Below are 21,424 nucleotides of genomic sequence, written 5' to 3' on the forward strand. Positions count from 1 at the left end.
CTTCTTGTGTATCGTTCCAACTTCCAAGTGGACTTGTCTTCTTACTTCTTCTTTTCTGAATTACAATTCTTTTGCTTGATGCTGCTTATTAATCATAAAGATTTTGCCATGTGCTGACTTTTGTTGCACATATCTGAATCACAAGGGACTAAAGCATTGCAAAGTGTTAGCTTGAACTTGCTGCACATGGTACTTCACCTTTTCCTCTTTACTGTTGATGTGGAGTCGTTGTTCCTTACAGCAGTACAGCAGCCATTTAAAGGGTTGCCAGGTAAATTAAAGTATTACCTGGAGTTGTTTTTTTTTCAGCATTCACCATCCCCCTCCTCCCCCCACCCCCCCGGGTGTAATTTTGCCTTCAATTGTTTAAATTGTATTCTGGACTGCAATTTAACCTGATCTGATGACTATGAGCAAACGATAAGTATCCATTCTCCCTTGCTCAAGGTTATCAAATTTTGCATGTGTCCTGTGCTTCTTCTGTTTGACATTTGTTATGTTGCTTACTTGCTTAGATGAAGATTTGTGCAGGATTACTAATTGTTTACAGCCTCGTGCTACTTTTAAAAGCAAGAACATGGATATGGTTCCATGAGTATGCAGTTGTCAAAGCAAGAAAAAATATTGTTGTTGCAACCATGATAATGCTTTGCTGCTCTGATTTTTAGTTACTTTATAAAGTAACATTTCGGTCATGAACTTATGGTTCGCCACATTTCAGTACATGTGGCTATACTTGTTCTGCCACAACTTCAGGAATTCATTAGAAACTTCCTGGGCATTTTTTAGTTGCTTATTGTCTAGTTTAATTTTGCTCGTTGTTGAGTTACTTTCTTGCCCTATGATAAGTGAATGAACTCATGTCTGTTATCTACTGTCTGCGAGGTTTGACATTTGATTCTTAGGCAGGAACTTGAGCATTGAAAGCATCACATCTGATGAATTTGCTGTTCCACTGTCATGAGTGATGTCAAAGAATGGGCACACAATGCTGTTTGCTAATTGCATAGCTTTCTTGGGAAGTTGCGATGTTGCATAGCATCACTCTGTCTTTGATAGTACTTATAATGCTGAAGTCTTAACTTTGTGTATTGTTCCAAGTGGACTTGTTTTGTTACTGTACCGAGCACCTCTGGCTTGTTTTGTAACCGGAACTGGTGGTTTTTGTTGCTGAAAAAGAATCATTCTGGTGCTCAGCCTGCACTGAAGCATTGGTCTTCGCTTGGACGGCAGAGCCTCTGCCATTAGCACCAGACTGAACTCTGAAATTTGGGCTCCACAAAATTTGCAGCTCAGAAGATATTACGAAATCGTGGACCGCTATTCATACGCACAACGGTTCAAGTTTCAAAATCACAATGCAGCGGGTTCCAAAAAAAGCTTCCAGATTTTCGAAGGACTGTCTTTCTGCGTCACATCTGGAAAATAAACATCCCTAGTTGCGAAAGAATGTGGCACTTTGCATCTCTGGGTGTCTGGATCTATACATGGTCATACTGAATTGTAAATATCAATTAGAAGCCTGTACTGTACTCATTTTGTCGATATCATCTAAATTCAGCATATCACTCAAGGGTCAGGTCCCGTGTTTTCAAAGAACAAACAAGAACAAATGAAAACGGGGAAAACACCTGATCCTATGCTAACTCTCATGAAACAGGAAAACACTAGAAGATGCTGTTTCACTTGCTTCCGTTAACCGGGAGATAAACACCCTCTGCTGCCAACCAAATGTTCTCGGCTCGCTTCTCTCGGACACCGCAGACCTGCACCAAAACGTATCTGAACTTAACAACATTCACTTGCAACATGGCAGCAAGTAAAAAATCGTATAGAATTAGAGTAGACTGATCTGGGTTCTCCACGATTGATAATTCATGTTGACTGTCAAACCTTGTAAGCATCTTTTGATTTTGCAAGAAGAAAATTTTGCAAGCAAATCAATGTCTCACCTCTTGCTGCCCACCACCAAGGCGATTGTACTTCTTGTTGTGACTATGCAGATAACCTCCAGTATCAACATGCCTAAGCCTTATTTTTTGATCCCTTTTCCATACTTTTCCGCTTCCTTCTATTTCTAGCCTGAGAATACCCAGAGGAATAAGCTAAGCAACAAATAAACATACACCCACATTCCGTGTAAGACTGTAAGTAAATTGTACCTCCAGTAGTCACCAGTGTCTGATAGTTCATCCCCACCATAACAGCTAACCTATACAAATGTTGATATCCAAACTTCAGAGCACATTCTTAATATGAGAAAATAATGGAAACGAAACAGAGCAGACAGAAGACATAAAACTGATCTCTTCAAATGCAAAGCATTAGTCTATGTAAGGTACTCATAAAGACAGTAGACATAAGAAGACTGGGTGATAACTTCCCCATAAGAAAACTGGGTGATAACTTACTTCCCCGTAAAAAAAAGTTGAAATATATTCAAAACATCTAAGTAATTGTAAGCCCCTAGCTTTCACATTGATTCAGTACAACAGCACTAAAATGTGGCATAAAAGCTAGTCTACTACAGAGGAACATTTTAATATAATATTTTCTCGGTCAGTTGGAGGCCAGATGCCATGCTGTTTCGTTATGAGAGTAAATTATGTGCACGGCATGGATGTGCACGGCATGGCATGCTATACTTATTGAAGCACCATGACTACCGTTTTATCACCATAGAACAAATGAAAACATTATGCAGACGCTTATAAAGTTGAAGTGAACTGTCAAATTTTTAAAAAAATGTTTGAGAACAAGCTATAAATGAAGCCATAATATACACATAATGCTTCCAGACAAGACAATGAGTAGTAGACAATGCAGGAAAATATGTAATACAGCGCATCTCCATCAATTTTCTACACCACAAAGCAGCTGGCTGTTCATTGTTATATAGAGATTCAGATCGGATATGTGAAAAAATTTCAACTTTTGTTGAAAATTATTTATCACAACAAAAATGTTTAACAGCTTCATTTCAATTGGAATTACAGGAGCTGATATGACACTATTTTACTATTTTCGTGCACTGTTCTATCCTAGTTTATTCAGAAAAGTAGATGACTGGCCAAGATGTTCCATAGAATCTGGATACAGGGTAATCACATGTTGTACTCAGTACTTACATAGCCACATTCGTTAGAAGTGGTCTAAAGCAATTGAAGAGAACTACAACTTTATCTTTCAATCTAAATAAAGCTTGCAGGATGTACAGAATTTAAATCGGCATTCGATACTGCAACATGAGAGATTGATATAAACTAACCTCAAGGTTACCAGATAACGGTGAAGCGTGCAAGTGACTATGCAGCCACCTCCGTGTCCTCATGTGTTGCAACTTTACAATGCTACCAGTCTCGATGGCATCACCTTGCTTAGACGATGAATCTGGAGTAGGCCTTATGATCTGCATTTAATATGCCCATCACCTTTAAGCTGACTGCTTAAATGACTATCGCATATGTATCAAACTGTAACTGCTGGTTTTTCATACCAAATAGCGGTTAAATTGGCAACTGAGAAAAATACATAAGTACCAGATTTGCAATAATATTTTTTCTTTCGGCACATGTTTTACTCATTCCATTAAAGAAATACCTGCCATTATATTTTCAAATAGATCCTACATTCTTGCTAATCAATACGAATTAGCTAGCTCTTGAAAACTACAGGACAATTTGCAGACTGAATTCAAAGATGCTGGTCAGAGCGCTGCACTCTCATCAATCAATTTAATTCAATGCTACCTTCTGAAATCTATAGTAAGTCAATTCAAGACCCTTTGAATCGTTGATCTTTTCATATATATTTCCATTAAGAGTAAACAGGGCATGCCCACTTTATGTGCTGATGATGAAAGGGAGACGCACCCAGTAGCTATTGGAGTCGTCTCCTTCGGGGAATCCTGTGACGGACTGCTGGCCGCTGCCCGAGCCGTAGGGCACGTCGTGCGAGTGCAGCCGGTGCTTCGTCTTCTCGTGCATCAGCTTGATCACGCTCCCGTACGTCACCTGCAAACGCCCGCGCAGATCCAGATCACAATCGCACCCAAACCCATACGGAAAAAGACGAACCTCTCCGGCAGATCTTAAGATCCGGGACGCGCACCTCGCCGCCCTCTGACTCCACGGGGGCCGCTGTGCCCCTGTCCACGCCGCTGAATCCGGCGCTGACCAGGAGAGCCACGGCGAGCGCGAGCAGGGACGCGGCCATCGCGACGGCGAGCGCGCGGCGGGACCTCGGTGGAGACGAGGAGGAGGAGGCGTCGGCCTTGCCTTTCCTCTTGGCGGCCGGGGCGGGGGCCGGCGGTGCCGTGGCCGCGGGCGGTGACCGCACGGCGCGCGCGCGGGGCGGGGCGTGGTGGGGCTGCTCGGTCTCGTGCGTCGGTGCGTGCGTCGTGAGTTCGCGGCGAGCTGAGGGGGAGACTCGGAGGAGTTCGGACGGGCCGTTGCTTCCGCGGAGACGAGGGGCCACTCGGGCCCCCTCGGACAGGGCTCCACGTGTGGCTGGCGAATGAAGGGAAGCCACGTGTCCCTGAGACGTCACGAAGTGAGGTTGAGGCCGTCGGGTGCGAGATGAGCGGTGAGGATTTATTCTGAGTGCATCAGCTCGCACCAACGGGCTACCTTCGTGCGCTCGGGCCAGAAAGCAAACCCATCCTGCTGGGCCTGGTATGTCTACTAGATTGGGCTGGCCTGGGTTGGTATAGGACGGCCCATCTTAGTGTGACCAAACCACTTTGGCCCAATACGTCTAGGCCGTGGGGGATGGATGGTGTGATATCGACAGGTGTTGTCACACATTCAGTCATGACTCATGCCTCATGCGGTCATGCCTGTAAGAATGCACAAATAGTCAAGTTAATTACATGTAAAAAGTGTTGCACCTAGATTGGGCAAGCACATGACAAAAAAGGAAAGCGCTACCGCAGCCAGAATCGTGCTGATACCATGGCCGCCGCAAGTCGGCATTCACAAACCGATACCGTAGCCAGCAGAGCCGGAGGCACACCGTTTTCTGCTCCTGCTGCAGGTTTTAGCACAAAGCAATTGGGCAGACAAGGGCACGGGCACGGGCGACATCCCCCAGGACCCAGCACGAATTCAAGATCGCGCACTGCAGTTTGGCAGTAATCGTAATCGTACAGTGCGTACGCAGGTACTAAACTTTTAGTGGGGTCGTAATCGTAAATCCCAACCGGCAAGTCGGCAACCCTTCGCCCTATTTGGTTAGCTCTTCGCGGGTTCTCGTGGGCTCAGACCTGCTATTAAGAAACTAGACAATTTCAGTACTAATTTAATCCAGTTTTTAACTATACAATACAATTTCAGTACTAATTTAATCTAGAAAATACTATCAATACTGTGACATCAAATGTGCGCAAGTGTTTGGGTGATCTAAGTTTCAGGAACATATAGACAAAGCTGAAATTAAAAGCTGAAATTAAAGGATGAAGTGTAACATAGGTATACCCTGCGCCGTTCATAGCTTTTATTGGTGTAGTTGTTCCTCTCGATGTAACAGATGTCATCCAATGAGCAGTCACGTCTCTTCTAGACACTCCCCAAAAATAATTTCAGTACTAATTTAATCCAGAAAAATCCTACCAAGATTGTGACATCAAATATGCGCAAGTGTTTAGATGATCTAAGCTTCAGGAACATGTAGACAGTACTAATCAATGCTGAAATTAGAAGATGAAGTGTAACAGAGGTATACCCAGCGCCGTTCATAGCTTCTGTTGATGTAGTTGTTCATTTTGATGTAGCAGATGTCGTCCAATGAGCAGTCATGTAGACAGTACTAATTAGTACTGAAATTAGAAGATGAAGTGTAACAGAGGCATACCCAGCGTCAGCAAACTGTTGAAGGAGTTCTCCTTTTATCCTCACAGGCAGAACTGTTGAAGGAGTTCTCCTTTTATCCTCACAGGCAGAAGCTTAATAGAGGAGTCAGGAAGTAACTCTCGTAACCATGCATGCAGGCACCGCTTCGCATGCCACGCCTCAGCGGCGGCGGTGGCGGCGTGCGTGTGGCTCGCCTTCATCCTTTTCTTAACTTCTCAATATAAGCAAATATATTTCACGTATATAAGTCGAGTAAATATTCAGTCAAATTCTCATATGTACACACAACATTTAATACGGGTCTTAGAATTATTTAATTTAATTAGATAAAATATTAGGCTTGGCCCACGTTAAATCCGACACCTGCCTCCACTTCCTGCGTGCGGTGTGCCGGCCGGGTCCGAGCTGAGATTCATCGAACAGCACAGAATCTATCAATGTGAGTCGCACACATAGGAACAGAATGACAGGGCCGCAGGACAAAAAACAGTGGCACTCCGTTCCATTCCCGCGGCTACTGCACACCGCCGGCCGAGAGGTACGGTGCACGGCCTGTCTGCCAGTCAGCCCGGGCGTCAGGGATCACACCAGCCGGCCGCTGCACGAAATCATTCTATCGGCGCTTCAGATGAAGCATCCGATCAAACCGGCCACTCCACCAGGCACCAAACTCGCTGCCAGGTGCCAGCTGATTCGCCTCTCGTTCCCCGGTGGCTAGCAAAACAGAGGGCACCGGCACCCGCCTCGGCTGCTCCCGATCGCTTGTTTTCGCCGTACCCACGGGCTTCGGATCACAGGCGGGGGCAGGTGGCGTTCGCATTCGCGCGAGGCCCGGTCCAGGAGGAGTAATTGGCGGTCCCGGTCCAGTGGCCTTGGTGGGTGTCTGTCATGGGTGGTTCGCTGCCCCGCGCGCGCGCATCATGACGATGACGCCGATCGCTTCCTCCGGCCGGGCGGGGCCGAGCGGCAGGCAGGGGACGGGATCTGGTGGTCAGCCGTGAGACCGGGCCGAGCGCACGTACGTGGATGCCGCGGGAACCAGAAAGCCGGCGGCGCGGGGCAGGTGCCAGCGGCACAGCTGTATCGCGGACGCGCGTGCGCGGTGGCGCCGTGGTCCGTGGCTCCCGCCCGTGGTCCTTGGTGCTGACTGCTCTGCCGGGCACTTTGGGCCTTGGGAGCGTTGTGCAGCGAGTACAATACAAGAGTTAGTCGAGGCTTCTCAAACTTGCGGCGTGGTATGCTAGTATGCCTTGGTTGCTCCTTGTGTTATCCTGCCGTGGAACACCAATGCGATTTAGGGGCTACTTGCTTGCCGGCCGCACTCTGCCACACCGCAGGTGCGGCGGCGCCACGAGTTAGGCGCCGATTATCGGCGTCACAAGTTTGGTGAGAAAACGCGTAGAAAAGAGCTGATTTTTGTGTGGCGAGCCAAACCTTCGGCAGAAACCAAGTAGGGATCACAATTTTATGGTTGCGCCACAACTTTGGCTCGGCGAAGTGCGGCGTCCAACCAAACAGCTCCTTAGCTGAGACCTTGAAATGTGGAAGTGGTTGGCCATGTATCATGTAAAATATATCTCCTACATTGCTCAGTGATTTAGTTAGGACATGTGAGCTGTGGTGAGGTATGGCAGGATATGATGCCACCATCAACAGGGACGCGGTAGGAGGCTGCGGGCGCGATGGATGCAGGAGGCTTGTGCAACATGTGACGGGGTGCAGCAGGAGGCCTATGCCCACAACAGCATGTTATGTGTTGCCGGGCAGCAGCTGGCAGCAGGTGAAGTCGCTGTGTTCGTCGTGAGCCGGTTGGGTAGAGATGGTCACGGCGGTTGCTGGACTTGTCGTAGTAGGGGGTGTTAGACGCGAAAGTGTGCCGCGCCAAATACTCGGCATCTAGAGGAGCTCCTTGTGCAACATTTCTATACCAAACCAGTCAGACCGGTTTGGTAGGCCGATCACACGGTCTCGCCGGGCTCCCCGACGAGGATCCAACGAACGCCCGCTCGGGAAGGATCTCATCGAGGCAGATGCACCTTAGGTTGCCCTAGGCTCGGTAAAACAGCTTAAGGTGCCTCCTCATACCAAGGAAGAGAAGAACAGCACGTGCTCATACCAAGGAAGAGAAGAACAGCACGTGGGGTTGGAATAAGTAGAGCAAAGAGAGAAAGGTAAAACGATAAAAAAAATAGATTTGATAGATTCGATTGGGATTCTTCTCAATCGTCCGTAGCCCTTTATATTTATAGGGAGGGGAGGTCATACCCCATTAAAAGTCGAAATACTAATAAATCTCGTGTCAAAATATAACTCCTAACTCAGACTACATAGACTAAACCAGTTTGACCGGTTTTCCTGGGTGCAGATCTTCTCGAGGTCATAACTCCTTCATCCGAACTTTGAATCGGACATTCTACATATCCATTTTGATTGTCTCGACGAGATTTACACAATGGTGAAGTCCAATTTGCATTTTGAGCACTTTATCCAAACTGGTCGTACCGGTACGGAGACTGATCTGGCCATTCTTGCCAATTTTGACCGTCAACAAGGGGTAGATGGACCCGATGGTGCATAGGGCTGACAGCAGCGATGTTAAAGCATCATCGTGTTTCTTCTTAGTGGAGTATTGTCCTCATCGAGGCGCTCTATCCACCCTTCCTACTAGTGAGAACTCCGAGTAAATATTATGTCTAAAATCTCTTAGATGGGTAGCGGCGGCAATACTTTATGCTTTGCGTACTCCTTAGAGATGCCGCCTTTGGAGTTCCTCCATCTCCCTAGCTGCTTGTCTTCAGGGGCGATGATGTTATAAACTATCAAGACAAGTCCATACATGGGAACGAGCGGATCTTTCTCCTCTCTAGCTCTGTGCTTGTGTATCCCATTCTATGGTGACATATGAGGGAAACCTAACTCGTTAACATGCTGCCTAGCGTTGGCAGCAAGAGGGATTTACTTGGAGATTCATTGTTGGCCTCGAGGCATTTGGCCACGCATAGCGACAAAGAGACATGGTGCTAGACTGCTACAGTCGTGTTGCCGAGCTTTAGTTGTTTTCATATTTTCTTTTTCTTTTCATGATTGTGGCGTCCATGATCATAGTATTTGATCATAGTATTGTATTTTTCTACTATATTAATAATAAAGTGTACTATTTGGCACAGTTCATTAAGAAAAAGGCAAAGTCTATGCTCAATAGTTTAATGCCTTTGTGGAAATTAATGTCGTTATTGCAGTAGAAACTTAATGTTGCACCCTCAAGAGCTTCTTTCCCGGTTCGGTACCTGGAACTTCCACTTTCAACGACAAGATTAAAGTGAGTCAATTTCAGCGACAAGGCGATCGGCAAACTCACTATTTGGAGTGCAAGAACATGACCATGACAGCGCGTTTAGCACTGATGAAATCAGTCCTAACTTCACAGGCGGTATACCTCCTATCAACGCTAGAAGCTCCCAAAGAAGTGATGGAGAATATTGACTCCACGTGAAAGAAACTTTTTCTAGGTAGGGGCGGTGGCTATAACCGGTGGAAAATGCAAAGTAAATTGGGTACGATCCGCCATGCCAACTAGGCTAGGGGGTGTGGGTATCCTAAACATCACGAAATTCGCAAGAGGGTTAAGGCTCAGATGGTTATGGCAAAAGTGGAAAGCGGAGGACAAGCTTTGGATGGGATCCGAAGTACCCTGTAACAATACAGATAAAAAAACTCTTTGCTGCATGCACAACTATCGACATAGGCGATGGCGCGAAAACTTCCTTCTGGAACAGTGACTGGGCGCAGGGGCAGTGATCGAGGGACATAGTGCCGCGCATTTACTTGGTCTCAAGGAAAAAGAACAGGAGTCTGCAGGAAGCTTTATGCAATAGAAACTGGATTAAGAACATCAACCTACAACACAGTACCTTCTCCGTGCAACACTTTCAGGAGTTCATCCTCCTATGGAAAGTTGTTCAGCAAGTGATGCTTCGGCCCGGTGTGCACGACGAGATCACATGGAAATTCAGTATCGACAGCACCTACTCCGCCAAATCAGCTTACAACGCACAGTTCATTGGTTCGGCGTTCACCAATTTTGACGTGCTAATTTGGAAGGTATGGGCTCCTCGAAGTTGCAAGACCTTTTCCTTGCTCGTAATTCAAAACCGCCTTTGGACGGCGGATAGATTGCAGAGCGGGGATGGCCAAATCAAACCAACTGCCCGCTATGCTACAACACGCATGAGTCGGGCATGCATCTGCTCATTGAATGCAGGTTCACCCGAAGACTATGGGCCATGGTGGCCTTGATTGGGTATCTACTCCAGCAATTCACCCGAGGGTCTGGGAGCACACAGACACATTACATCCCTGGTGGACGACCAGGGCCACATCTAGTTGCTGCTCAAGACAAGGCAAGCATTCCCTCGTCATGCTCACTTTATGAACAGTGTGGAGAGAGAGGAATACAAGAATTTTTAATAACAGGGAATCTACAATCAACATGATCTTTACAAGACTTAAAGATGAGGCCGTGACGTGGATCATGGCAGGAGCAAAGCATCTGTCCACTCTTCTGACGCGTTGTTGATACATTATACTCTCGAAAGTTTAATTAATAGCCGTCTTCTCTTTTTTTTCATCTTTTGGTGCTTTGTATTTTTCCAATCCGGAACTCCTTATTTTTAATATAATCGGCAACTCTTCTATCCGGTTCATTTCAAAAAAGATTAATGTTGCACCCTTGTTTAGCAATATTGTGATCTGTTTGCAAGCAATACAAGTGTCGATACCTCTTAAGGATTGTGATTTTTGGAGTTGTTGGGTTATTTCAACGTGGATGCACATGAACACCTGAACTCATTCAATAACCAAAATGCTTTCTTTGTCAATAACTTTGTTACCGAATGAGTTAACAAGCAAAATTAAAGGAGTAGAACACAAACAGCATCAAAGGAGGTCCAGAACCAGAAAGAAACAGGGGACGACAAAATATAATGCTGATCTATACATTTTCTCTTTCTTTTTCAATCTACCATGTACTACCTATCTAGAATCTAGAACCACCTAGGAGCTCGGAGAATCTCTTTTTGATTTTTTTAAATGAATCAGCGTATATAGTGTGCACAAAAAATGTATTTCACGTACTTTATTTTCATGTACTTTGGACTGTACATATTTTATAATATAACATAAATGTAAGAAATATTAATGGCTGACGCACTTATAAGAGACTTTATTCTAAATCACGTTATGAAGAAAAATGATGGAACGTAGGTGTGCCTCATCCACTTTGTCATGACCACCTCTACCACCCTTCAAACGAGCTAAGTATCATTTGAGAGACCAATGCATAAGTTCTTCGCATAAGTATTGTGAGGATTATTTGCACTATTGTTACAAGTGTGGAATGAAGAAAGGGTTTAGTGTCATCTCTTGAATAGAGAGAAAGAACATCCACTAATCACCACATCAATGTGACGGTGGAAACCCTTTAACTAGAATGGACTATAGATGTTAGGGGTCTTAGATGCCACACCTTTTATTTAGTGAGTTCTCGACGAAGAAAAAGAACGGAAGTGATTGAACTAGAGCAAGAGAAGAACAAACTTAACACTGTTCTTTAACAATGAAAAGGAACTACCCTCTTAGATCTTAGTGTGGTGATGGAAGCGCTAGGATACAAATCTACCAACAAATATTAAGATCCTAATATTTTATATTTTACTTGCGCGTTAGTAATTTTAGTGATTTTATTTGTAGGTCCTTGACATGAGGCCAATAGATGACGCTAATGCTTGCTAAGTGGTTAAGTGGTGTGCACACCCAGACCCCGGGGGGGCATAAGCTTCTGGAGGATCAACACGTCGCGATAAAATCGCCTCCGAAAATACTGGAGCAGTACATGTCGCTGTATTTCTTGAAGAAACTTTGGGACACCTTTGCTGGCAGGTGGTACCGGTACCGTGATAGGCTGCAACTGCAAAGCCAAAGAGCCCTACACGCCCCAGGGTGTCGTGTCACCCTTCGGGAACGCCAGCCACACAGTGCCGTGGTCCGCGGCAACGCCCGGAGAGTCCCACACTCCCTACTCCCACAGCGCGCCTTCGGAAATAGAGAAACGGAAAGAAAAGCCGCGGATGGGGCGAAAACCTCGCCCCCTTTCCGTCGCCTTCGTCGTCTTCCTCCTCCCCTCTCCCCCTCCCCCCCGCCTCGGTGGGTCCGCTCCCCCGCCACGCGCCGGCCTCCTATTTAACCGCGTCCCCCCGCCCCTGCTCCGCCACTCGCGCACCCATCACGCCCCCAACCACTACTCCCTCCCCTCCGGAGCTCTCACCGCCACTACCACCACAAGCAGCAGCTAGCCGAACCGGTGTGCTTGTCCCTGGTCCCTTGCGGCTTCCGCCACACGTCCTCCTGCTCGCTCGCTCGGTGTTGGTAGGCGGGCGCGGCGGCCATGGCGCTGGCGGGGACGGGGGTGTTCGCGGAGATCCTCGACGGGGAGGTGTACAAGTACTACGCCGACGGGGAGTGGCACGTCTCCGGCTCCGGCAAGTCCGTCGCCATCGTCAACCCCACCACCCGCAAGACGCAGTACAAGGTGCAAGGTGCGGGCTCCCGCTTGTGCTTGCTCCCCTGTTTTAGCATGCCCCCTCCGGCTCCAAGAACCTCGGGGAGTCGGGGAGCTGGCGCTAGTGCTGTCCCCTGGTTTGGGGAAACACGGTTGATGGCGACGCAAACGTGCTAGTGCTGCTGTCGAATTCCGTCGATGTTCACAAAGCTAAAACTTGGCCGAGAAGCGCCATTAATGGCCGCGGCCGCTATCGCTTTCCTTAATTATGCTGACCGTCTCTGATAGAACCTCTTAACTACTGCCCCAAATAGTCTCGCTTTCCTAGCTTAATTCTGCTGTCCCAAAGTTGAGCTAGTACTTCCCAATTTATCCAACCTTTCTTCAATTAACCAGTTCTCCAATGGATTAGCGTTTAGGATTTGCTAGTAACAAGTTCAGTGTTCATGTGAACTGCGAAAGGAGTTGACCTCACAATTTGCTGTTGGTCTCGGTCCTCTGCTTGTCCAGCATGCACCCAGGAGGAGGTGAACAAGGTGATGGACGCGGCCAAGGTCGCGCAGAAGGCGTGGGCCCGGACGCCGCTGTGGAAGCGTGCCGAGCTCCTGCACAAGGCCGCCGCGATCCTCAAGGAGCACAAGGCACCGATCGCCGAGTGCCTTGTCAAGGAGATCGCCAAGCCGGCCAAGGATGCTGTTTCTGAGGTCACCAGCGGATGGAATTCCTGATTGTGTTCTGCTCTAATTCTTCAATCGAGACTGCTAACAAGCAAAAGAAATGTCTTGTTGGGTTCAATAGGTGGTGCGGTCTGGGGATTTGGTGTCCTACACAGCTGAGGAGGGTGTTCGCGTACTGGGGGAGGGCAAGCTGCTGGTTTCTGATAGCTTCCCCGGTAATGAGCGGAACAAGTACTGTCTGAGTTCCAAGGTATAGCTGTACTACTAGTCTCTTGTTTTTGCTGGGCATGCCCCATTGTTTTCACTCTATAGTATTGCTTATATACCATGTGTTTATTCAGAAATGTTATGCCAGAACTAAGCTAATTTAATGTTGTATTGATGTTTATCATATTACTTGATCTGACCAACTATAAAAGCTTGGAATGGGCAATAAAGTTTTAATTTGTGCTGCAGTGCGTCATCTCCTTTTTTTTTTTTGAAAAAGGTCATATCAATACAGTGATAAAATATGCAGCTCGTTTTTTCTGAGGAAATTATGTATCTTATTGACATGCACAGGAGGATAGAATATTCCTCGGATGCTGTTGGCAACTTGGCATGTCTTGCTGATTCCTTTTACGTTGTTTTGCCTTCTCGTTTCTGATGTCATTGCTATGTCGTGATTGCTCAGGTTTTGTGTTTTCTCTCCTAGTGTGAAGTGTTGGTCCCTTATCCATCCTATTTTTCCTGCGTCGTTGATTTTGTGTCTCGGCCAAACTCAACATGGGCATGGATCTGCCTGTCTCAACTGTAAATGTACGAAATTGGATGGAAATTGGTCAAATTCAACCATAGGTCAAAGAAAACATAGGATCAAACAAGCGAGGACTAGTATTGTGCCTCGAGCTGGGAGTAGAAAATGGTTGGTTCCTCCTAATTTGTAAATCTTGCCATGGGATTGAATCACCCATTAGCATCATACTGTTAGATTTTCTGCAAGTCTTGCAAAAGCAGTAGTAGTCTATTACTAATGCAGTCACTTCATTGTTATTTGTTCAACCTAAGTAGTTGAGCTGGTTGTTCCCTCAGTGTATTATTGAAATCATTGAAGCTGTTGCTTTATCAAGGGCTCTTTTCGCCTTTACTTTCGAAACCAACTTGCTGACTCTTGTGACCACTTTGCATTCAGTTATGTTTGTTAGAATGTAGCTCCAAACACAATACGTTCAGTTATGGACTCACACCAAACTTTCAGTTACGGGCTCGATAATCAACCCATATTGTTGCCGAACACTGATGTTAAACTGTAGCACCTAATATCCATGTATTTCGTATAAATTAACAATTCTCGTACTTTTGTGTTGAGGCAAGTTATAAATGTCTATAGCTGATAAGTTGCCTATTGGTTCTCCCTGAACTGCAGTTGTCTCCACCAATATTGTTTCCTTGCATACCTAATATATCATCCTGTTCATGTAGATACCCCTTGGAGTAGTTTTGGCAATCCCGCCATTCAACTATCCTGTCAACCTAGCAGTTTCTAAGATTGGCCCAGCACTAATAGCTGGCAATTCTCTTGTGCTCAAGCCTCCAACTCAGGTATCTGATTACTTTTAGTTAATATTTATCTCCCTTCCTGAGTGTGAAGCTAATGCCTTTTGAAGTAAAAAAAAATTCTTATACGAAGTACTATTGTTCAATAGGGTGCAGTGGCTGCACTTCATATGGTACACTGCTTCCACCTGGCTGGTTTCCCGAAAGGCTTGATTAGTTGTGTGACTGGGAAGGGTTCTGAAATAGGTGATTTTCTTACAATGCATCCTGGAGTCAACTGCATAAGGTAAGTATCGGCAGTGCTTGTTGACAGTTGATATCTTCAGTTTCAGTAAGACAACCTTATTTGTTTCTTTGCTTCTTAGTTTTACTGGAGGTGATACTGGTATAGCCATTTCAAAGAAGGCTGGAATGGTCCCTCTTCAGATGGAGCTTGGAGGGAAAGATGCTTGCATTGTGCTAGAGGATGCAGATCTCGATTTAGTTGCTGCAAATATAGTAAAGGGTGGCTTCTCATACAGGTACTGAATAATGATGTCTTACATTTATAGAATAAACACATTTATCTTACCACTTCATTTGATCCATCAGACACTCAGACTTGTCGAAATCTGCTCATCACCATTCCTCAGAAGAGTGAAAGTAACAATTGGAAATTAATAAAAGCTTTTAGCTAACACAACATGGCATGTGGTATCCAAGTCTGTCATGAACACAAAATAGTGTATCTTCACATTCTTTATTTCCATGCACCAACTCTTATGCTATGACTTTCAAAAGATTGAGTAGATGCATTACTCTCATTGTTCTAATCGAGACCAGTATTACTACTAATGTGAATAACATACTCTCCCATCTTTGGTACTCCTTGATATTGTACTCAAGTATGTTGTGATCAATGCAGTGGCCAGAGGTGCACTGCTGTGAAAGTAGTGCTGATCATGGAATCAATAGCCGATGCCGTGGTACAGAAGGTTAACGCCAAGTTGGCAAAACTGAAAGTTGGGCCACCTGAGGACGACTCTGATATCACCCCAGTTGTAACAGAATCCTCAGCCAACTTCATTGAGGGTCTGGTGATGGATGCAAAGGAGAAAGGAGCAACTTTCTGTCAGGAGTACAGGAGAGAGGGCAACCTCATCTGGCCGTTGCTGCTGGATCATGTCCGTCCTGACATGAGGATCGCATGGGAAGAGCCTTTCGGCCCCGTGTTGCCTGTAATCAGGATCAACTCAGTTGAGGAGGGCATCCACCATTGCAACGCCAGCAACTTTGGTCTGCAGGTTTTTCCCTTCTCCCCTCGCCATTAGTAGCGTACCATTACCATTATCTAGCATCTTCAACTGATTGTTTGTGCACGACCTGTTTCAGGGATGTGTTTTCACAAGAGACATCAACAAGGCAATCCTCATCAGTGATGCAATGGAGACTGGAACCGTTCAGATCAACTCTGCACCTGCTCGTGGACCTGACCATTTCCCCTTCCAGGTACTTGCTATCACGATGACAGTGGAATTGGAACAACCAGCTGTGACCATCAGTTTGCGCAAAGAGGTTAATTTGCTCCAGGTGTTTATAATCTTATGTTCTCTCTGGATTTGCAGGGTCTGAAGGACAGTGGCATTGGATCCCAGGGGATAACTAACAGCATTAACATGATGACCAAGGTGAAGAGCACTGTCATAAACCTGCCATCACCATCCTACACCATGGGCTGAGCTGTTCATGTAGAGGGAATGAGTTGCATCTTTTATAGCCGCAAGAGCACCATGTAGAGAATTCAAATGTTCCATAGCCACGTGAAATTCGTATGCTATTTACACTTCGGTTCTGCCTGTACCAGATCTTCTGCATGAAGAATAAAGTGCGTTAAAAGTAATTTGTCTTGATGCTTTTTGCCACGGAACTTTTTTTCGCCACGATAAAAAAACCTAAGATGCCAAAGTAGTAACAAAGAGAACAATAACTATTAAAAATCAGCAAATTTGCAAAAAAAAGTTGCTCCGCAGACTTTTGGCCATTCGGTAACTTCTCCATGAAACACGCTGGTGTATTTATATCATGATATACAAATGTATTAGAGAACCGTACAAAAATTTTACGCTTGCAAATCTAACTAGAAATATTCCTCTAACACTAAATAAAATGAAGGGCAACTCTCCTGCGTTTTCGTGATTAAACAAAAAGTAAATACTCCTCTAACATGACCATAAAGTACAGAAAAATTGGCATTATTTTTCGGTAACCTTTCAGAAGCAATTGTTTTTCCCCTTTTCTGCAACCTTTCTAAAACACAATTGGCATGTGGCATAGTAATTCAGTCAAAATTTGGGATGTGCATCGATGCTGTTAGGAAGTGTCTTCTAAGTCACTGTATCGTTCGCCCCTCCAACGATCCTCTCAACTAGCCAACAGTAGTCATGGCATCATGCATAATCCGGCATGAACTTCCGAAGGAATTTGATTGGCTGGGATTCCTCAGGAGCGAGCTCGTCGAATGGAACGTAGTATCTCTCCTTGTCGTACACATGGCATCTAGTCAGTATCGTCTTCATCAATCGCCAGTTCCAGTTGGCTTCATTGACATACTGCGAGTAGAACGCATCCAGAGAATGAGACCAGAATGCAAAGAACCAGAGAGATGCACAGAGATAGGAGAAATTCGAAGTACCTTGCCCCAGTTCTGTCTGATGGAGTCATAGGCAGCACGAAGGTTATAACTTGGAATTCTTGGAGAAATATGGTGTGGGACATGTACATTTATGTCATGGCACAGGATCTCTATCCTGTAAAATTCAATTAGTTAGATAAAATTCAATTCACGAGGCAACATTTTCCCATGAACTTAGCACTTAAGCCAAGACGGATCCTTTATCACAAAATATCCAAACAGCATTCTGTACTTGAGCTGAAATTTTACCGAACTATATGTCCTATGAATAATTCTTAACTAAGACAACGTACAATTCCATAGTCAAATAACTTTGTTAAAATAAAGCAGGGTTGATGTTTTACAAGCTCGTCCGGCACATCCTACCAAATATGATCCTTCACTTTGGCACAGAATTTTAAATTTTGAAGGTGAGATGAAACAGAGAAGCATGATCAGTGTCATTTTGTTGGCAACATTTTCAAATCTCAACCACTTCCTGTGCAATAAGAATCATAATGGAAAACCGTTTGGCTTTTTACATTGTTATCTCGATACAAGTCACATGTTCAACAAATAAAAGTTGTCCTTAGTGTGAATGTAATGCAATTGAAAAACGCACCATTTAGGGTAGGTACAATGAACTGTGCCATTTAATTGAGCTTGTGCAGCATTCCACTCTTCCGAGGATTTGAATGGTATATGGGGAGCCGTGTGATGTACCATTGTAAAAGTGCTCATCTGAAAAGGATCATTTAAAAGATAAAGTATACTTTCAGTTTCAGTATACAAAGTATTAGATAATGCAGGTAGTTTACAGTTTTTGACACTGGTTATTAATTAGCCTTTTAGCTATGCACATTTCACTCTGTCCAAGGCTCCAAGCAGCTAATGCCAGAATACCAAAACATTGTCTGGTTTACCACTGGAATTCAATCAATGTTAGTATGATAAATCCAACCTATGTTCTGATCAATATTTCAATCAGGGGTTTCCAAAACAAAATCTGTTGCTAGTTTCTGATTTCTGAACACTGTAACTGTAAAGAAGCTCTAATAATAGAAAAACAACTGCATATAAAAAAATTACATTCTGATCTGAATACCAAAAGGATAAGCAATGGCTACTGGGATACAAAAGCAGGTGAACAGTATGCCCATTTGCCTTTAAACCTTCAGCAAATACTTTGATAAAAGTTGTGCAAAAGGGCACCTCTTTCTAGACCATCTGATGCACAACAGTAATTTATAATATTTAACCATGAAACAATGAATTAACATGACTTCTCCACTTATTTTTATAAAACAATATAAATAAAGTCTAATAACATGACAATAATTGCCATGGACTTGGACGCCATGTACATTTCAACAAATAAAGGTGACAGGAAACAGGAAACGCTAAATATTATGAAAAACTATATTAGAGTTCAAGAGCATGACAACAGTTACCATGGACTTGGACACAGCATATATTAAATGATGGTGGAAATAAGAAAGTTTACCCAAAAATGATAAACCATCCATGGCATAAACCAGAACTTAAACCATCCAGCCAGTCCTGATTTGAGAATGATCAAAGGCCATCCAATCGACATGAATGCAAACACACATGCTAAGCTTATCTTAACCCTTGGAACTTCATTTGGTCTGAATTTTTTTAGATCAAAGTGCCAAAGCAACCTGAGAGACAGATGATCAATAGTTAAAAAAAATATTGTATACTGAAGCAGTTCTTCCTGCAATACAGAAATGATTGAAAAAGAAATACCAGTGAGCAATAGACATCCATGGCCTGATAGGGCCGTAGCCAAAAATAATTGCCTTCCTCAGAAAAGGTGATGATTCAATTTCCTTTTGCCAAACAGGTTGCCATGCAGTATCTTCTATCAACCTGGGCATTATGCAAAAGTAAATATTCAGAATGACAAATTAGGACCTTGCTGGAAATTTTCCAGGCTTTCATGTTATAATATGAGTACATGATTTCATCCATATTCCTACAGACAATACAAATATTAAAGAGTTGTATAAGTTACACTGTGATATATAAACAATTTGCAGTATATCTATTATCTGTGCATGGTGAATGTCGAAGAACTAGTATAAGCATTAGATATGCTACATGAGGGATGAAATAGTATCCATGAAGTTGCTCGTTTGACATTTCCTGGGATTAACTGAAATCAATAAAAACCTTCCAGTGGAAGTTCAAAAACTGGAAGAAAAAAAATTAAGTCTACATGAAGTGCAATAATAAAAGCAGAACAGGTAACAGAATGCTGCATGAGTACGATGTGATGAATTCTTGTTACAATGCAATGCAGGAAGGAAGCACTTCTAGTAGGAAGTAGCAGTTATACTACTTGAACCCTGAAGAGCATTTCTGCATCAAGATATTATTGGAGATTAACCTACAAGCAGGTATGTGCATACATATTTGTCTTGGCATGATGTCGGTCATGCTTAAATCTCCACGGTTCATAAGGATATATCAAAGGCATGAATGCTAAGGTTCCAACGATATCTTCCACCAACTTATTCCTTGAAAATGATTTGTGGGCACAATCATGACCTATGACAAAAAACTTTACAAAAGCATCAATTAGAATGTGAAGAAACCACCGAGAAACAAACATGTTCACATTCACACACAAGCTTTAGAGAGCAAGGGAGGGAGCTAACCCCGGTCACTGCTGTGCCAGTCCAAGCCCAAGCCAAGGGAAGAAGATACCATGGAGATTTTGCAATGAAAAATAGGCCCAACGCGTAAGAAGTGACTGATATTAAAACCGATGTCCAAGCCTTTATATCATTGATTTCAAATACCTAGCAATAGCCAAATTTATGTAAGGATTTGTGCAAATAGAACACCAAAAGCACACTGGTGTTGGCAGCTGGAACCTCTTTAGGTAGAGTATCCATGACATCTTTAAGGGTGACGCTATCTGGTAGTTCTTCTCCAATTTGTGTGAACCCAAAATCTTCAGCCATTTGCTTCCTTTTTTCCTCATCATCTAATATTGGTGTAGCAACAGGCAGCACTGCTGCTTGCAAACCTCCTCTTTGGTTCAATGGTAAAAAATGGTGGTAGCTTCTTCTGTTATATGCAACATCTCTCTTCACAAGAAAATTACCTGATGAAAATAAGAGTGCCACTGTTAGGGACCTGGAGGACCCAGCTGGGCTGGTTGGGCCAAAGGCTAGCCCGAGGCTGGCTGAGCCAAAGGGGGCCCAGAACTGGCCCAAAAGGACCCGCGGGTACTGTAGCACGCCGGCTGCCGTCCGTCTACTTAGGTTAGGAATTAGGAAGAGTCTAGATAATAGGATGGCTTGCAAGCCAAGTAAGTTAAAGTTCCTTGAGAACCAAGTCGTATCCCCTCTATATAATAGAGGCCCCATGTACCAAATGAATCAAGCAAGGAATTAAGGGGTAAAACCCTAAAGCTCTCTCTCCCTCTATCCCTGCGCCGCCCCCTCCCCCTGCGCCTCCTGCGCAGCCCCCCTCCATGGCCGCCAGCCACCTCCCCCTCCCTCTCTAGGCCCCAGATCCAAGGGGGTAGCCAAAACCATAACAACCACTTTGAAAGTTGTTGAAAGGAAATGAGGAAGATAACAATTCTCACTAAGATAAACTCCAATGAGCCAAACAACAAGCCAGTTATCTACGTCTATGGTACAATTTATTGGCTTTAAACTTTAATGCCATCCTGTCTCAACTCCTAACACAATAAATTCTCAGGTACATCGCAATTTATTAATTTGCATTAGCACAGACTATGAGACTATGGAATTGGAATTCAATTGCAAGTTATGGCATGATAGACCATAGACCCTGTCTCAGGAGCTGCCGAATTGTGAAACTGGTATCTTAAGGCTTCACTGTTTCCCATCAAGTAGTACTACAACCAACCACTCAAAGGCCTACATTTTGACCAAGAACGCAGCCCGGCAATGCAGAATCCACTACCAAACGGCACCTGCGTGAGCAGAAGCGTACCTGCCGGAGCTCCAGTGGCTGCTCTCGGAGGCCGCAATCTACTGGCCGGCACCTGAACATCAGCAACAAAGGCCAGGTAAAGGCCTCAGAGGAGTTAGAGCGAACGAGTGGTGGGCAATGTAATTTGGAACCGAGCCAGGCAGTCAAGCACGCATTC

The 21,424-nt window shown here is 44.6% G+C and overlaps 3 protein-coding genes across 4 annotated transcripts; 1 reads left to right on the forward strand and 2 right to left on the reverse strand.

Annotated features, from left to right (window-relative positions):
- Positions 1-1,419: 1,419 nt before the first annotated feature.
- Positions 1,420-4,436, reverse strand: LOC101783416 (stromal cell-derived factor 2-like protein). The gene is made up of 6 exons (XM_004973491.4): positions 4,111-4,436; positions 3,873-4,013; positions 3,269-3,409; positions 2,163-2,212; positions 1,953-2,082; positions 1,420-1,766 (listed from the first exon to the last, which is right to left on the reverse strand). Exons 1-6 carry the CDS (start codon positions 4,213-4,215, stop codon positions 1,683-1,685), a joined length of 651 nt encoding a protein of 216 aa, XP_004973548.1. The 5' UTR covers positions 4,216-4,436; the 3' UTR covers positions 1,420-1,682.
- Positions 4,437-12,125: 7,689 nt separating this feature from the next.
- Positions 12,126-16,507, forward strand: LOC101783820 (NADP-dependent glyceraldehyde-3-phosphate dehydrogenase). The gene is made up of 9 exons (XM_004973492.4): positions 12,126-12,442; positions 12,916-13,109; positions 13,204-13,332; positions 14,544-14,663; positions 14,768-14,904; positions 14,984-15,139; positions 15,523-15,901; positions 15,990-16,106; positions 16,223-16,507. The coding sequence occupies exons 1-9, from the start codon at positions 12,292-12,294 to the stop codon at positions 16,334-16,336; spliced, it is 1,497 nt and encodes a 498-aa protein (XP_004973549.1). The 5' UTR covers positions 12,126-12,291; the 3' UTR covers positions 16,337-16,507.
- Positions 16,508-16,643: 136 nt separating this feature from the next.
- On the reverse strand, positions 16,644-21,418 carry LOC101784231 (omega-6 fatty acid desaturase, chloroplastic). 2 transcript variants are annotated; one of them, XM_022827670.1, is made up of 9 exons: positions 21,268-21,418; positions 20,172-20,404; positions 19,953-20,096; positions 19,704-19,855; positions 19,039-19,161; positions 18,773-18,950; positions 17,891-18,009; positions 17,290-17,404; positions 16,644-17,206 (listed from the first exon to the last, which is right to left on the reverse strand). In XM_022827670.1, exons 2-9 carry the CDS (start codon positions 20,259-20,261, stop codon positions 17,045-17,047), a joined length of 1,083 nt encoding a protein of 360 aa, XP_022683405.1. In that variant the 5' UTR covers positions 20,262-20,404; positions 21,268-21,418; the 3' UTR covers positions 16,644-17,044. The 2 variants fall into 2 exon arrangements, with proteins under 2 accessions (XP_022683405.1, XP_022683404.1); XM_022827669.1 differs by having other exon boundaries at positions 19,686-19,855.
- Between the last annotated feature and the right edge of the window lie 6 nt (positions 21,419-21,424).

Source organism: Setaria italica, chromosome VI (assembly GCF_000263155.2).
Source record: "Setaria italica strain Yugu1 chromosome VI, Setaria_italica_v2.0, whole genome shotgun sequence".
NCBI classification, from domain to species: Eukaryota; Viridiplantae; Streptophyta; class Magnoliopsida; order Poales; family Poaceae; genus Setaria; species Setaria italica.